Genomic DNA, 18,350 nt, shown 5'->3' on the forward strand with positions numbered 1-18,350 from the left:
TGGAAGATTTGAACTAAATACTCATAAAACTGAGGTTTACCTCCCTTTATAAATTTAACTTACATTTACCCTTTCTGTTGCTCTTCATTCCTTTATTTCTGTGTTTCTTTGGGATCCTTTTCCATTGTTTTTTTTAATTGTGTTTGATTTCTTTTTTCTTTATTTATTTTTAATTGGAGAGTAATTGTTTTCCAATATTGTGTTGGTTTCTGCCATAGAGCAACATGAGTCAGCCATAGGTGTACATATGTCCCCTCCCTCTTGAACCTCCCTCCCATCTCCTACCCCATCCCATCCCTCTAGGTTGTCACAAAGTATTGGTTTGAGCTCCCTGATTCATACAGCAAATTCCCACTGGCCATCTGTTTTATGTATGATAGTGTATATGTTTCCATGCTCCTCTCTCAGTTCGGCCCACCCTCTCCTTCTCACTGTGTCTGCAAGTCTGTTCTCTATGATTGCGTCTCCACTGCAGCCCTGCAAATAGTTTCATCAGTACCATCTTTCTAGATTCCATATATATACGACATTTGTTTTCCTGACTTACTTTACTCTGTATAATAGGCTCTAGGTTCATTCACCTCAATTAGAACCGACTCAAATGCATTCCTTTTCATGGCTGAATAATATTCCATTGTATACATGTACCTCAACTTCTTTGCAAATTCATCTGTTGATGGAAATCAATCCATGTGATACACCATATCAACAAAGTAAAACATAAAATCATTTGATAATCTCAATAGAGGCAGAAACAGCTTTTGACAAAATTCAGCATGCATTTATGATAAAAACTCTTTAAAAAATGGGCATAGAAGGAATCTATTTCAACATAGTAAAGGCCATATATGATACACCCTTAGCAAACATTATTCTCAATGGTGAAAAGCCAGAAGCATTTCCTCTAAGTTCAGGAACGAGACAAGGTTGCTCACTCTCACCACTGTTACTCAACACAGCTTTGGAAGCCCTAGCCACTGCAGTTAAAGCAGAAAAAGAAATAAAAGGGATCTGGATTGGAAAAGAAGAAGTAAAACTCTCACTGTTTACAGATGACATGATACTATACTTAGAAAACCCTAAAGATACTATCAGAATTACCAGAGCTAAATTGGTGAATTTAAGTCACAGAATACAAAATTAGTACACAAACGTCACTTGCATTCCTATATACTAACAATGAAAAATCAGAAAGAGAAATTAAGGAATCAATCCCATTTACCATTACAACAAAAAGAATAAAATACTTAAGAATAAACCTACCTAAGAATACCAAAGAGCTTTCCATTATTTATTTATTTGGCTACACGGCCTGGGCGAGCTTAGTTCCCTCACCAGCAATCAAACTGGGGCCCCCCGAATTGGAAGTGCAGTTTCTTAACCAACTGGACCACCAGGGAATTCCCTTACCATCTTTTAAATTTTGTTTACTTTTAAACTTTTTATTTTATATTGGGGTATAGCAGAGTAACCATGTTGTGGTGGTTTCAGGTGAACAGCAAACGGATTCAGCCATACATACTCTCCCCAAACCTTCCCTCCCATTCAAGCTGCCACATAATATTATACATGCTGCTATATTAAAATAGATAATCAACAAGACCTACTGTATAGCACGTGGCACTCTGCCCCACCATTTTTCAAAAACTGAAATATAGTTGGTTTACAATGTTGAGTTAGTTTCTGGTATTTGGCAAAGTGATTCAGTTATATATGGGCTCCTTTTCCTGTTGCTAGAAGAATTCTGTTTAATTGTTCTTTCATTATGGAACTTTTGGCAAAGAATTCTTTCATATTTGTTTCTTTGTTGTAAGCATTTTTATTTGGTCATCATTTTTCTAGCGTATTTTTGTTTTATTGTCTTTGTCTCGCGCAGCTTAAGAATCTGACAAAGATCTAGGAAGGAATACTGCAGTGTCTGGCTCACTTCTCCTGCTTCTCTTCTCTCTGGAAGTTTTCCCATTAGTCATGAATACCTTTGCACTCCTAAACACCAATTTCTGTTTCTCTAACACCATGAGATTGCCCAAAGCTGTGCAGGCTTCTTTGCCCTTAAGTATGTGCCTCTGCTGGGATCACCATCCTCTGCTCCCAGTTGAGAAATGGCAGATGCTTCAGGGGAAAGCAGCTCACTGACTATCAGCCCACCTTGCTGCATTTTTCTCCTCTGGGATCTTAGCTCTCAGGTTCTGGCTGACTCAACAGTAGTCTCCAATACCTTCAATAAGATTAAATATTAACATATATATATACATACACACACACACAGTTACTTAAGTTGTTCTTGGATGGAACATTGCTTGGTTTGCCACAACTGCAACATCTTAGCCACAAACAGAAATATCTGTATTTCCTCTTAAAATGATCCTTCTCGGGCCTACTGACCTAATTATTTACTGCTTTTAATTGTAAGCTCTTAACTACCATAATTGTTACTAAATATATGTGGGGTTTGTTTGCTTTTTGACTTTGGTTTGTTTTTACTGACTGTGTCAGATGAATTCTACCAAGACCCTGAACTAGCATTGATTAAAGTCATTTGGAAATGATAGATTCTTCCCCAAAGAGCGATTTGTTGTTGCAAATAAATTGAGATTCTACTCCATTATGTGAGAGCCTTTGTGAGGACTTGAACATAAGAGGACCTCCACTTTTCTGAGGCTAATAAACGGTTGTGGTGGTGTTAGTCTCTCAGTTGTGTCCCACTCTTCGTGATCCCATGGACAGTAACCCACCAGGCTCCTCTGTCCATGGGATTCTCCAGACAAGAATTCTGGGGTGGGTTGCCATTCCCTTCTCCTGGGGATCTTCCCGACCCAGGGATTGAACCCGGGTCTCCCACATTTCGGGCAGATTCTTACCATCTGAGCCATCAGGGAAACCAACAAAGGGCAGGGACATTCATTTATTTAGGGCAGATGTGGTCGCCAGCCTACACGGGCCATACGCAGAGCTGTGAACTAGACAAACTATGCCGCCATGGTGCCGGCAGCGCCTTTCTGGGTTTTATTCTGACACCTCCTCACTAGGTACTGATGTCTAGTGTGACCCAACCTGACAGGTAGGGCTCAACGTGGCCAAGTATGTCCAGAGACGCAGCCTCCAGACCCAGGCACCTTCCCAGTTTTTTTCCTGATGAAACAGCTAGCCTTTGTTAATACCTCAGGGACTTGCTCTCCCTGAAATTGACCCCATAAAACAATGGCTTCACACGTTGCTGGGTCTGGAGCCCCTCCACATGTTAACCTCACACACTGTGCCCAAAAGGCGTGGGTTGAAGGAAAAAGATTGGTATCAGAGAAAGCTCCTTCTCCTTGTTCTCATCCTTTTGTGGTGCAATCTACTATAATTGAACAGGACATCAGGAGACCTGAAATCTGTGCTCTTCCCATCTATCAACTGGGCAGTCATTTCTGCCCTTCTTTTCTCACCTTGCCTTGAAAAGAAATGAAACCACCGAATTCAGACCACACAAGCTATTGACTCCCACTGGGTTTATAGATTTGGAAGTGTGAAAAAGCATCTCTGAACTCCTAAGAGAAATGTGGTTTATCCAAGATGTTATTTTAATGACAAAGTTTGTCATGGCTCAGAGTGGGGTGCTGTCAAAAGTCAACAGAACTGGAAAAATATAAATAAATCGTCCTTGGCGAGAAAAAGAAAATCACTAGTTAAGGAACCCTGACACAGCATGAGTGGTGATAGTTCAGTCTGTTTACCCATTATTAACCTCCTGGTCACTGACTGCCAAGTCAATGAATTTTTAATCTTCTGCTCCCAAGGTCATGGTCAGTCCAGATTCAAGACATGACAGAATAATATGACCCACTTTTATGATTTTAAAGAAAAGTGAGGGGAAGATAGAGGGAACAGGGCCCTTAAAACTCATTACCACCTTCAACTGGGACTTGACCTTGAGTTTTTCCTCTAGCTCTTTCCATGGTTTGATTACCATGGGATAAGACGGAATGCTGACTCTTAATATCATTTCTCATACTCTTACTCATCATCATCTCAGTTTTATTGGGTACTTTATCATGAGGTTGTCCCTCAGAGCTGGGTTCTCTTAACAGCCTGATTCACTGTTTAGCTGCATTGCCCAGCATAAGACACGACAGCTGTGCCTTAGTTTGGTCATCACTGAATAGGGATAAGATTAGTTCTCGCCCTGCTGGCTCGCAGAGTGTTCAAGAGACTTAATTTACCAAGGAGATGAAAAGTGCTTTATAGAAAGTGGTCTTCCTAAGGGCTGGTAGACATACTTTTGGACCATCTAGAGCAGCAATCCCCATCCTTTTTGGCCCCAGGGACTGGTTTTATGGAAGACGATTTTCTGTGCACCTTGGAGGAGGGGGATTGGTTTTAGGATGGTTCAAGCGCATTATACCTATTGTGTACTTTGTTTCTATTATTATATCGGCTCCACATCAGATCATCAGGCATTAGATTCCGGAGTTTGGGGACCCCTGATCTCGAGTGTGATCTAGTTGACTTCCCTGGTAGCTCAGTTGGTAAAGAATCCGCCTGCAATGCAGGAGACCCCAGTTTGATTCCTGGACTGGGAAGATCCCCTGAAGAATGTATAGGCTACCCACTCCAGTATTCCTGCCTGGAGAATTCCATGGACAGAGGAGATTGCATGGGATTGCAACGAGTCAGACATGACTGAACGACTTTCACAGTCACAGATCTAGACTGTGAGATGGTCAATTAAAGCCTTGTTGGTTTAATAATTTAAACCGTTAGAATTAATAGAAATGCCGTTTGGACAGTTTTACCCCACGTGCTCTTTCTACCACTGTATCCCAGCATTAGCTCCACTTGAGAATTGAGGAAATAAAAGCTTCTTAATGACAGTGATGCCAGTAGAGGTTTGGTTTTGAAACAGAGTTTTATATTATTAATGTCTTGGAAGCTTGGGATTGATACAATGTCAGTCTCCAATGCAGGAAGTTTTTTCAACTTTGGCCCTTAATTTGGACTAGAGAGGTAGTTTGGACTATTTGCCATATGATGGTAAATGGGAACTTTGAGCTCTTTCAAATTGTCTGCCTTCTGTACTCTTTCCCCGTATCTCTCTTCCTCAGATCTCTCCCTCGTTCATTTTCATGATCATCATGATGCATCTCTAATAACACTTCAGTTGTTCTTACAAAGTATCAGGCAACTCTGTGAGTGCTTCACGTATGTTGAATTCATTTACTTCTCTCAACAGCCTCCTTTTAAAGACAAGCAGGCTGAGTCTCAGGGCAGTTGAAGGACTTGTCCATGTGTTCATAGCTAGTAGATTGCAAAGCACGGGGTTATTATTTTTTTAAATTTTTATTGAAACATGGTTGATTTATTGTGTTGTGTTAGTTTCAAGTGTCCAGCAAAGTGATTCAGTTATATATATAATTTTTTAGAATCTTTTCCATTATAGGTTATTACAAGATATTGAGTAGAGTTCCCTGTGCTATACAGTAGGTCCTTGTTGGTTATCTATTTTAGATTTTAATCCCAAACTCCTAATTTATGGCCCCCCTACTTTCCCCTTTGGTGGCCATAAGCTTCTTTTCTTTGTCTGTGAGTCTACAAAGCAGGGGTTTAAACCACGGTGCTCGGTACCCAGAGTTCATGTCTTAACAATACCGCTGAGCTGCCTATCTATCTTTGCTTCATGTGCCTGGGTCCAGGAATCCCCAGAGAGATGAAAGTTTCCTGAAAACCTGCACCCACTCTCTTGAGGGCTTTAAGGACAGTAGGACGCCATGCAGGACCGTTTGCTCGGCGTTTTGGTCGGTTTGCGTTGCTGTAACAAGATTCCATAAACTAGGTGGCTCAGACAGCATAGTGTGCGTCTCACAGTTTGAGAGGCTGGAAGTCTCTAGGAGGAGAGACTGGAAGAGATCAGAATGCCAGTGTGGCTGCCATCTGGTGAGGACCCTCTTCTGGCCTGCAGACCACCATCCTCTTGCTGTGTCCTCACATGGCAGAGAGAGGGCATCCGCTCCTTAAAAGATGCTCTCATCATGGGGGGCTCCACCCAGAGGGTCTAATTGCCTCTGAATGCTCCCACCTCTGAATACCTTTCTCCTGGGGGCTTGGGTTTCAGCCTCTGAGTCTGAGGGGACACACGTGCCGGCTGCGACTCTCAGCAGCGACGACTACTGTTCTTCCGGGTTCCTTTCTCCTGACAGCTCTCCCTTCCTTAGAAAGCCCGCAATGGACAGGGATTCTGGGAGGAAATGTAGAACTACCAGAACTTGCTGACTGGGGACCTGTGGACCCTCAGGAAGAGGGGCTGAAACCCTCTCCTGGAGGAAGGGAGGGCTGGATCTAGGAATCCTCCAGCACTGCAGTCTCCTCTGTTGCAAGTGACGGAGCCGTGGAACAGCAGGATCTGAGGGCAACCTCATAACTTAGACCTACCGAGGCAGGCCTGGGGCCTTCCCAGGTGGCGCCAGAGGTAAAGAGCCTGCCTGCCAATGCAGGAGACATAAGAGATATGGGTTCAATCCCTGGGTTGGGAAGATCCCCTGGAGGAAGACAGGGCAACGCACTCCAGTATTCTTGCCTGGAGAATCCCACGGACAGGGGAGCCTGGCGGTGTCGCAAAGAGTCGGACACGACTGAAGCAACTTAGCACGCACGCACGAGGGAGGCCTGTGCCCTTTCCAGACAAAGGTCGTGCTGTGCCCTCGGGGCTGGCGAGAGGTGCAGGACACCCAGATGCTAGCTAGATGGGAGGGGCTGGGTAACTTGGAGGCCATACAGACACAGGGCTCACATCGCTTCCCTAGCCCTAGACATTTGAGCAGGAAGGGGGTGAGGTGCAGGACAGAATGGGTGAAACCCAGCGGTCTCCCCTGGCGGATCCGTATTTAGGACAGGGAGAATGTCTCGGGGCCACGTGGTAAAGATATTGGGGTGTGTGTTCTGCCCCACACGCCCACTCGGGACCTGCGACCCGAAGGCGGGAGGTTGGTGCATGGATCCAGTTGTGACAAGGGATGGTATACACAATGGGAAAGGGTTTTTGTTGGCACCCTGCATACTTTAATGAATGAACACTTTCTCATCTTTTCTAGCAGCAGTGTCCTTGTGAAACGGATGTTCAGGCCCATGGAAGAGGAGTTTGGTCCAGCACCCTCTAAGCAGATGAAAGAAGAAGGGATGAAGCGAGGTACCGCTCCCCCTGGGGCCCTGCCCTCCTTGGCCTCGCTCTCATGAGGAAGAGTGGGGGACGGTTCACCCAGAAGAGCTCACATTCCGTCCGGGCCCTGCGGTTCCGTGCTGGCCTGGAGATGCACTTATTGACAAAGGAAGTCCACAGTTTCCTCCTTTGCTTTCCACCTTGCCTCTTTAAACACCCTAAGCAAACATTTATTCTTTCTGGGAGCTGGTTCTTTCCTTTACCTTGAGGGCAGCATAATGAACATACTGACTCATCCAGCAGTGAAATAGAAAGTTAAAAAGAAACCCGCGCTGTGTTTGACAATAGCCTCTCATAAGCACCAAGAGCTGAGACTTGTTCAATAGACTCCAATGATGGATCATGGCACAAGTAAATGAACCTATTTTCTGTGATATCACAACTTAACTCATTTTCTCTTGGTCAAGGATATTATTCCACTTCACCAAGAGGGTAAGAAAGGAAGCACGGGCATGTTAGTGTCTTGTTCAGCATCTCAGTGCTTTGCTGACCCACTGTCCTTCCTGGGAGTAAGAGGAAGGGGTGAAGGGGGGCGTACCCCGCACACTCTGCTGTAGCCAACACCAAGAGCTTCCAGAACTTCCGGCTTATGCAGCACTGAACTGTTAATGAGGCAGGTTGCTATACGCCCACCATCTGCACAGGCTTGAGGTTTTTGTTATTGAGAATTTTTTCCCCTATTTGTTAAAATGGGTTTGTACAGTGGTAAGAGCATCCCCTCTGCAGCCTCCCTCAGCCTTGTCACATTGAATGACCTTGGGAAGGTCCTCTGTGCATTGGAGTCCTCGCTTGTAAAGTGGGGACCACAAGGATACCTACATCACAGAATGAGGACTGATGAGTTAATGTATGTAAAGCACTAAACTCAAGTGCCCAGTGCATAGTAAGCACTCCATCTTCACTATTACTAGTTTTATTTTTAGGCCTGGATCTAGTTAAGGCATATTATCATAATTATGATTGAGTAATGAGCATTTCAGAATTCAAAGAGCATAAATACCTGAGTAGTGTTGATTGCAGTAGTAGTATTTAAACCTTTAAAGGGTTTTCAGATTTCCCAGGCTCACCATCAAATATTCGAGTCCATTTTGAGCTCTGTTCCTGCATGCCTTTTATATCTCATCCTTTAAAAGGAGGGCAGTGTTGTATGGAAATCAAGAATCACACAGGCCAAAGTGATTGCAGCTTAGATCCATAGTTAGTGAGTGTGACTGGTCTAAAGATTGTGTTTTTCAGATTATTTTGAGGTGGTGAAGTTAGCACAAAAATTGCCACCAGAATTTGTATTGGGCTGTGACGAGACACGGTTATGGCCTTTGAAACATCTCAGTCGTAGGGACACATGAGGGCGCTGCAACCTTCCAGCAATAGAGAACTCCCAGGAGTGGCCTGTCTTTGGAAAAGGGCTGTGAAGTGCCTGAGCCCCTCCGCCAGGACTCCTACTCTGAGCTGGGCTTTGATGAGCACGAGGAGCCGGGATCAGTGATGGTGCCCACTGTTTGTTTGTTAGAAGTTCTCCAGGAGAGGCAGTGACCGTAATTATCACCAATGCCACTGTTTGCTGCTTTGTCTTTGTAGCCACTTCTCAGGGTGGCTCCCTTGGAGTCACCAGGGGCTGGCCCCCCTTGGCTGGCTGCCTTTGTCTGTAGGAGGTCTTGGATGTGTGATGATGGTTATTGCTATCATTAGCGGAGTGATTATTATCCACAGACACACAGTTAATGAGAGCTGTCTCTCTGGGCAAGCCGTGGGGGTGAGCTGTAAGCCCAGCGCTGCCAGTGTGGCTGTCAACAAGCCCAGCAGGAGACGGTGACACAGTATGCAGCCGGTCAACCTGCCGCCACGCCCCCTTTAACCCTTTCCAGGGACTCCTGCAGCAGGAGTGGCAGCTGCACTATCTCAGATCCAGTGGAAGTGGTACTCACTTTAATAGAACATGGTTGGGGGTTTCCTTAGGGTACTGGAGATTACGTTTTTCTGTTGGGGGTCCATGGAAAGAAGTTACAGAACGTTCATCTGTGAGAGGCACCGGTGGGGTTTCTTGTTCTGTTTTGTTGTTTCTTACTTTAAATTTCCCCCATCTAGTAGTAATTGAGGCCCTGTGGTCTAATTATTTCTCTCTGTGCTGCTAACATTGAGACCTCATACAGTGCCATTAGGTCACTAGATCATTGTAGCTGAAATGGGGGCCATCCAATATCGGAGATACTATTCTCCAATCTATTATTTCCTTGGTATTTTATTTTTATACTTGGCGAAGAGAAGAAACTGCAATGCTTACGGTTTTGTTTTTTTTTTCTTTCTGGGGCATCATACAGAAACTGAACCTCTGGCTGCAGAAGGAAAATGCAGGCAGAGCCCGTGTGCACCCATAGACGCCGCCATTACAAAGCAGCAACTTTAATGATGTCCCTGGGGACTGGGCAGGAGGAGAAGAAGGGGTGGGAGTTTGGATTAGAGCTGATTTCATTTCCCAGCTCCAGCTCCATTCTTTCAGGCTGGTGGTGACCGCGGCTCCATGGGTATCTGACGGCGGTCAGGATCTGGGCTCAACAGGGCTTCTGACCTGTGCATTCTTCCTCTTGCGGCCAGGTGCATGGGGCTTCAGCCTCGGCCCCTTCCCTCCCTCTGAAGGTAGAAGCAGAAGCCAGGTCAACACCAGGAGGAGGGAAAGAAAGGGCAGGCAGTTCACTGGGCCTGGAGAGTCGCATCTGAATAGTGCTTCCTAGTTCTTCCCGGGAGCTGAGCCTGGTGCAGTTGCTGTAAGAGTGGGGCTGCAGTAACAGTGTGCCTTTGCCTCCCTGAGGACCCCTGGGGTCCCTGCCATCTCTTGTATTCTGTGCATTGCTGGATTCAGTATGTTAGGTTATAGAGAAATGAGCAGAAAACTGCATGTGCCTTCGCCAAGGGAACCAGCACCCTCACTACAGTTGCTTCATAATGACCCAGGGATGGAGAAATTGGAGGTGCCGCCTGCGTGCCTGGTGCCCATGGCTGCTGTCTCATTCAGCCCTCTCAGCAGCCCCACGAGGGAGGTATCGTCCTCAGCTTGAAGGGGTTGAACAAATAGGGCCCCCCAGCAGGCTGAACTGGGCTCAAAGCCAGATCAGGTTCTCAGCTCCTCCCTCAGCTTGCCTCCGACTTGCTCGGTTTCCCTGTGGGCCTGTTAGTCTGTCCACCTGGGGGTCGCCTCCCTGTCCCCTCCCTCCCACCCTCCTCACCCCCATGGCCTGCACTGATGCCTCTACACCCTCCATAACTCAGATCTCTCCTTCAAAGTAGCCTTCTGGGAGCCCTCCTTCCCCACCCCCTTGAAAAAGCTCAGGCCTTACAAGCCCCCGCTTGTGGTTTTTTTCCTTCATAACTCTGACACCCTGTCTGCTCATCTGAGGAATGCCCGCCTCTCTAAGTGGACTACAGACTTCTGAAGGGCAGGCTGTGTCTTAACTCATTACTGCAACCCCAGCTCCTGTCACACCGCCTGGGGCCTTGGGCCCAGATGGATATCCAGTAATACTTGTTGAATGGTCAAATAAATAGAAGATAGAGGTCACAGAGAGATGGGTCATAAAGAGATTGTGTGCCCACCTTAAAGGAATTCAAATGTGATGGGTGTGATGGGTGTGATGTGACGACGTCTTACACCCTACTGTTGGTTTCTTTCATTGAATCCTCAGTAACAGTCCCTAGCCGCAGGTGCCTTGTCACCGGGTGGGATGCCCTCTGGGTCAGGGGTCGGATGATGGCAGCCTCTGACCCCTGTGTCAGGGGAGCAGCCTCCAGGGGCAGCCACGTGGGTTCTGCGGTCATGGCTTCCCGCCCTTCTCTTCCAGTGCTTCTGTACGTGAGGAAGGAGACGGACGACGTGTTTGATGCCTTGATGTTGAAATCCCCCACCGTGAAGGGCCTGATGGAAGCGGTAAGCGTGAGCCCCCTTCAGCCTCCAAGAAACCAGCATGCAGTCTCCTATGGGCTGGAATCCATTTATTAAAAGGCAGCCTTCGAGGTTGGCTCTGGAATGAGCTTTATAAAAGAAAAAGGAAAACTGGAGATTTATGGAGACACTGATTTCTATCCTGACATGGCTTATTATCTTAAGGAGAAGGAAATTGGAAAACTGCCAATTTCCTGTCAGTTTAAGGCTAATCAGAGTAAAGATGCCATAGAGGAAGGTTAAATTGTGGGTTTCTATCAGCCTCTTTGCAAGAAACCAAATTAGATGGGCTTCCCGGGTGGCACCAGTGATAAAGAACCTACCTGCCAATGCAGGAGACATAAAAGATGAGGGTTCAATCCTGGGATCGGGAAGATCCCCTGTAGGAGGGCATGGCAACCCACTCCAGTATTCTTGCATGGAGAATCCCATGGACAGAGGAGCCTGGTGGGCTGTAGTCCATAGGATCTCAAAGAGTCGGACACAGCTGAAGCGACTTAGCATGCAACTTCCTAATATGTACGGAACAAAAATAATTAGGAAGTGTCTCACCAGCTGTGACAGTGTACAGTATAATCCAGAATAAATTATGACTTCTTTTGGTTAAGGAAAAAGTATATATTGCAGAGTTATAATAATTTAAGTAAGATTCTGAAGTTCTTCCCTCCCTTCTCATCCCCAATTTAATCTAGTGTTAACTAACCGGGGACTCAGGAAGATATTTTACATTTTATTTATGTATTACCTATGTGAATATGACTCTACCTTGAATATGATTTCTGGCTCCCCTGTACATTTATGTTGCAGAACACGTATATTTTTTATAGTGATGCAGTGGAGAAGGAGATGGCAACCCACTCCAGTATTCTTGCCTACGGAAGCCCATGGACAGAGGAGCCTGGCAGGCTACAGTCTGTGGGGTCACAAGAGTCGGACACAACTGAGCGACTAAGCCCAGCACAGCACATAGGGATGGAGACAATAGGGTAGCCGAGGGCCAGTCCAGAACTTTTGTTAGTCTGGAAACCTGCTGCATTGAAACAGCATTTTGGGCTATGGAGTAATATGTCGAAATGTATATATAAAACAGTGCCTGTACGTGGGATCATGCACTGTGTTGTCTTTTGTGGATGGCTTATTTCACTTAGCATAATGTTTTTGAGGTTCATCAATGCTGTACTATAAACCAGTACTTCGTTCTTTTTAATGGCTGAGTAACGTCCCATTGTGTGACTATACCACATTTCATCTTCCCATTCACCAGTTGGTGGACATCTGGATTTTCACGTCCACCTTTTAGCTATTGTGAATAGTGCTGCCGAAAGCATCCGGCTACACGTTTTTTTTTTTTTTTTTGAATACTTGTTTTTTCAATTTTTTTTGATATATATGAGGAGTGTCTGCCAGCCAGATACAAAAGATCACATTGTATGATTCAATTTTTAGGAAATCTCAAGAATAAACAAATCCATAGAGACAGAAAGCAGATTCATTGTTGCCAGGATTTTGATGAAAGGTGAATGAGGAACGATTATTTTGTGAGTTTCCTTCTGGGCTGATGAATTGTTCTGAAACTACATAGTCCTGATGTTTGCAGAACATCGTGAATGCACTAAATACTATTGAATTGCATACTTTAAATGATTTAAGTGGGAAATTGTATGACATGTAAAAAAAATTATTTGTTCACCTGAAATTTTTTTTTAAAAGCATAAGAATGTTACCAATGCACATTGCCCCCCTCTGTGGTTGGCATTGTTAGGCAATACAGAACAGGGCATGGAGGACCACCCTCTAAGAAAACATGTGAATGCCCGGCTTGGTAATCTCTTCTGTTCTTAGGATTTGCCATTGGAATGGAGTTTGTCGTTACTGAATCTGCCCCTGTAAAGGGAAAACACAACCAGAAATGAACACAACAAAAAGTGTGAGCTCTACTTCTTCAAAAGAACCAAGATTTTTTAAATGACCCTAAAATCACTGGAAGATTGATTTATGAGCTAGAGGAGCCCTTTGGATAGAGTTCATACCCTTCATACCCTGTGTGCCTGCGTGCTAAGTCGCTTCAGTCGTGTCCGACTCTTTGCGACCCCATGGACTATAGCCCATCGGGCTCCTCTGTCCATGGGATCCTTCAGGCAAGAATAATGGGTTGCCAGGTCCTCCTCCAGGGGATCTTCCCGACCCTGGGATCAAACCTGAGTCTCTTATGTCTCCTGCCTTGGCAGGGGGATTCTTTACCATTAGCGCCACCTGGAAAGCCCTTCATACCCTTAACCTGGCCTTTAAGATCATATTACTGAAACTCACTTGGCTGTTTCAAGTGCACAAACCTAGGCCTTAACCCAGATTCCAGTTCTGCTGAATTGGAGGTGGGGTGGGGATGGAGCTGCAGGAAAATATATTCTTAACAGTTCTTCAGGGAATTCTTAGATCAACCAGTTGTGAGAACCGCTGATCTAGACCAATTCTAAACTAATTCATCACACCCTTTTCCTTGATGTCTTCCTTTCCTGTCTGTGACATCTGTTCAGTTCTGCAAGTGTTTGGTAACTGTGGTCTCGCTGGATCACAGTGGGGTTCGATATCACCTTCTCCTCCTCCCGCACTGTGACTGACTCTGTTTATTTGTTTCTCTCTTCCCCAATGGAATGTGAAGTTCTTGAGAACAGGGACTTTGTCTCTTGCTGTCTTCTGTGTATCCCTAGGTCTTTAAGCATAAGTATTATGCTTGACTGACTGAACTGAGCATGCCGCCATGCCGAGTGCTATGGGGGCACGCATTCCACATGCACTGTTCTCATTTGATCCTCAGAATATCCCTGTAAACTTGGGAGGTCAGATGTCATCACCATCCTTTGCAGATGTGGGTGTCCTGAGAGGTCTGATAGCTCCACAGAGTGGCAGAGCCAATGTAAGCCCTTGAGCAACGTAAGTGCACTTAGGGAGACGTCCACACGTGAAAAGTTATTACAAGAAGAACAGACCTTCCAAGCCACAGCTCATATCAACTAAAGGAAAGAAGCTTGGGCAATAGTGAGCCATCAGGCAAGAAGTGTGTGTGTACTGCTTTGAACCACAAAGTCAGGGTTCAAGTCCTGACTCTGACACTTCAGGGTGGTGGGCAAATTTCTCAGCCTCTCTACACCCCAGGTTTATCATTTCTGATAATATGGCCTATTATTATGAAGATAACAAGATGTGGAGTTGTTGCGAGGATTAAGTGACTTCATAGACGAGGTGTTTAAAGCAGCACATAGACTACTCTATAGGTGAGTATTTATATGTAGTAGATGACTGTATGTGCTCTGGGGTGGGGAGGCAGACAGAGTCCTTCTAACCAGAGGGACTAAAACTAAGGGTGTTCTTCCATGGTGAAGCTGGCTAGGGTGCACAAGGAAAGGAGGGTTCATGAACCTGGGAGCACCCACTTGTACGCTGCTGACTTATTCATGCATGGAGATACAAGCCTGTCCCTCCTGATTCTATTGACAGATCAAATGCAGTCACCTAGGAAGTATCTGCAAGCAAGAGTCACCGGTTTTTAAAAAGTGCATCCTAGAGCCCACACTCAGCACTTTATAACTCCACAGAAAAGTCATCGGCTTCCAGAACTGGCAGTTGTGTTAGATGCCTCTAGACCAGGCAGACAGAGTCCTGCAGTGGTGAAAACCAATGGGAATTTGTTCTGCCTGTCACAGGCCAGAGGTTTCTGGGAAAACAGAACTCTGCCCCAAGTAAAAGTCTAAATGTTCCAGATCATCAGATAGCCAGTAACACATTGATGAGATATGTCCAAGGCCTAGGATCCTCCTGGTTGCTAAGGAAATCTTGTGTGTGTGTGCATATGCGCTCAGTCGTGTCTGACTCTTTGCGACCCCAGGGACTGTAGCCTGCCAGGTTCCTCTGTCCATGGCATTCTCTAGGCAAGAATACTGGAGTGGGTTCCCATGCCCTCCTCCAGCGGATCTTCCCAACCCAGGGATTGTGTCTCCTGTACGTGTCAGGAACCTGTGTCTCCTGCGTCTCCGGCATCGCCTGCATTGGCGGGCGGTTTCTTTACGACTAGCGCCACCTTGGGAAGCCTGCCAAGGAAGTCTTAGGGGTCCTTAAAAATATTCATCACGGGCTTTTAAAAATGATGGACGTGTTTGGGCAGTTCAGATGACTTGAAAAACACAGAGAAAAAAAACTAAGCACTCCTAATGCCTTGCTCTGAGAACTACCGCAAAGCACACGTTTTCCACGCACACGGAAGGGGGATGCTGTGGTGAGATCACCCAGCTCCTGGGCAGAACGATTCCTTTCCATAACCTCCCGACAGATGGCCTGCTTCCTCCACATGCCATCCGACATGGTCTCACTTCTTTCCAGGCTTCTGGGTTTGGCAAAGCACACTTCCTTGCCTGGCGTGGAGGCAGGGGATGCAGTGTGAAGGTGGCTTTTTATCCAGTTGCCTTTGCCTTTGATGATTGCATGGAGGCCAGGGCTTTGCCCTCCTGGAGGCTGTTGCCCTTGGCAGCCTGATGCCCGAGCCCACTTTGCCAGTCTCTTCTTGGAGCCCTGCTCCAAACAGTCCCAACATATGCCTCTTTTCTCCGTAAGTTTAGAATCCAAAACCAGACTGCCAGACTGTTACCCTTTTAAATCTTGTCTCTGTCACTTCTTAGCTGAGGCACCCTGGGCAAGTTACTTAATGACTGTAAGCTTGAGTTTGCTCGCTGAGAAACAGGTCCCATAAAAGCACCTGTTCTGTTGCAGTGATTCATGGACTGAGCGAGTTAATAGATGCAGAGCTCCCCATGCCCATATGCTAAGCACTTAGTAAGCACTCGGAAAATGCAGGCTGCTGCTGCTGTTCCAGGCAGACCCAAATCGAAACTGGAGTAATGCAGATTTATGCAAATTTCCTCACTGTTATCAACTGATTTGTGAGCTGAGTATATGCATTCATGCTTTGGAAACTGGGAGTCAAACCCCTAAAAAGGGAAGATCCACGAATCAGATTCACTTCTCTTTCAGAAAAGATGTGAACTTGCTGATGTTGAGGAGAAAATAGAACACCTTTTCCTTTATTTATCCATTTCATTTTAAAAACAAGTTCCAAATGACACCAACCAAAGGTCAAAACCCAACGCTAGCAGGTCAAGCAACTCACAACGAAAAACTTTTTATTTATTTATTTCGCTTTGTGGCTTCCTCTTTCTGTTTAGTTTTGCAGCTGGATTAAATCAATGTTTTTCACCTTTTCTTGGAAGTTATTCTTTACTTTTCCTAAATTGTTTCCATCTCTTCTCCTTATTGTGCTGTGATTTGAAAATAAATTTTCAACTGTCTTCTGCACCCCTGCTCTCTAGCCCCCTGGCCCACTGGGTGAGAGGAGCCTTCTAGAGCCTTTGTCTCGCCCCCTTCTCCCCTCCTTCACTCATTAGGACGAGTATGCTGAAATGTTTACCCCGCACTGCCCCCACACACTCCAGGCTTCTGGATGTTCCTGAAATAGTTTATTGCTTTCTCTCTAGGACACGATTAGATTTTTTCCTCCCATTGTGTTCTTTTCACTTCAAGAACCCTTATTTAACACTTATTTCACTTCCCCAGTCCATTTACCTATGTGTGTGTGTGTGTGTGTGTATGTATGTATGTATGTATATATATATATATATATGAGCTTCCCTGGTGGCTCAGATGGTAAAGCATCTGCCTACAATGCAGGAGACCCGGGTTCGATCCCTGGGTGTGGAGGATCTCCTGGAGAAGGAAATGGCAACCCACTCCAGTACTCTTGCCTGGAGAATCCCACGGACGGAGGAGCCTGGTAGGCTACAGTCCATGGGGTCGCAAAGAGTCACTCATAGATATAAATAGATATATATTATATGTGTGTGTGTTAATTGCTCAGTCATGTCAGACTCTTTGCAACCCCATGGACCACAGCCCACCAGGCTCCTCCATCCATAGAATTCTCCAGGCAAGAATACTGGGGTAGGTTGCCATTTCCTTCTCCAGAATATATTATATACATATCTATAATTCTATATCTATATATGAACTGTATATATATGTATATAAAGAGTTTTGTATAGAGAACTATAGTTATATAGCCATATATAATGTATATAGAGTATGTCTCTCTCCATGTGTGTATGTGTGTATATATATATATTTAATGGTATAACACTGGTTACTTGTTTCTTCCCCCTTTGCTTTGCTGAAGTCTTCGTTCTTTTGTGTGTTCTGTTCAGCTAGGAGTCAGACACAACTGAGCGACTTCACTTTCACTTTTCACTTTCATGCATTGGAGAAGGAGGTGGCAACCCACTCCAGTGTTCTTGCCTGGAGAATCCCAGGGATGGGGGAGCCTGGTGGGCTGCCGTCTATGGGGTCGCACAGAGTCGGACACGACTGAAGCGACTTAGCAGCAGCAGCAGTAGCAGCAGAGATCTTTTATGAGTATTTTCTTCAAATGGGATTTTTTGAATGAAATGCATTTGTTAAATACCATTCTTTAACCTGAGTATTGAGGGAGAGCTTGTCAGTGTACAGAATTCGTGGGGTGACATCCCTTTTTTCAGTAGTCTATAGTGGTTATTCCACTTCGGTTTCCAGTTTTGCAGATGAGAAGACTGAAGCCAGGTTCATTCTTTTTCTTTTCTTTTTTTAGTATTAGTATTAATGTTAATAACTTGTACTTTCTGTCTGGAGGTTCCAGGATGTTTTATTTTTATTCTTACCTTTGGAGATCTGGCACTTTTCAGAATGGCCAGATGCATGGCTCTTTTCTCACTGATCCCTTCTGGGATTCAGGATACCTCTCCTGTCTAAAAATGTGGTCTTCTATTATTTAATTGTTTTTTCATCTCCATTTGCTCCTTTTTCTCTGCCTGGGACTTTGAAAGTTTGAAAGTGTTAGTTTTTCAGTCATGTCTGACTCTTTGCAACCCCGTGGACTGTAGCTTGCCATGCTCCTCTGTTCATGGAATTCTCCAGGCAAGAATACTGGAGTGGGTAGCTATCCCCCTCTCCAGGGGATCTTCCTGACCCAGAGATCGAGCCTGGGTTTCCTGTGTTGCAGGCGGATTCCTTACAGTCTGAGCCACTAGGGAATTCCCTGACATCTGATATGGTTGCCTTTATTCTTCAAATCTCCCTCCCTCCCTCTCTCCTTTTATTCCCTTCCTGATTTCTGTCTATGCTATGTGTCTTTGCTTTGCACTTGAA

General features: G+C 45.3%; 1 protein-coding gene across 3 annotated transcripts in view; it reads left to right on the forward strand.

Annotated features, from left to right (window-relative positions):
* GRHL2 (grainyhead like transcription factor 2) overlaps nt 1-18,350 on the forward strand; it is a 172,570-nt gene that overhangs the window by 145,547 nt on the left and 8,673 nt on the right. For 2 of the 3 annotated variants that reach the window (XM_014476738.2, XM_070383061.1), the window contains exons 13-14: nt 7,071-7,165; nt 11,029-11,114. In XM_014476738.2, the coding sequence (XP_014332224.1) occupies nt 7,071-7,165; nt 11,029-11,114 (181 nt within the window). The remainder of the gene's footprint in view (nt 1-7,070; nt 7,166-11,028; nt 11,115-18,350) is intronic. The other variant, XM_070383062.1, reaches the window with a different exon arrangement.

The sequence above is a fragment of the Bos mutus genome, chromosome 14 (assembly GCF_027580195.1).
Source record: "Bos mutus isolate GX-2022 chromosome 14, NWIPB_WYAK_1.1, whole genome shotgun sequence".
NCBI classification, from domain to species: domain Eukaryota; kingdom Metazoa; phylum Chordata; class Mammalia; order Artiodactyla; family Bovidae; genus Bos; species Bos mutus.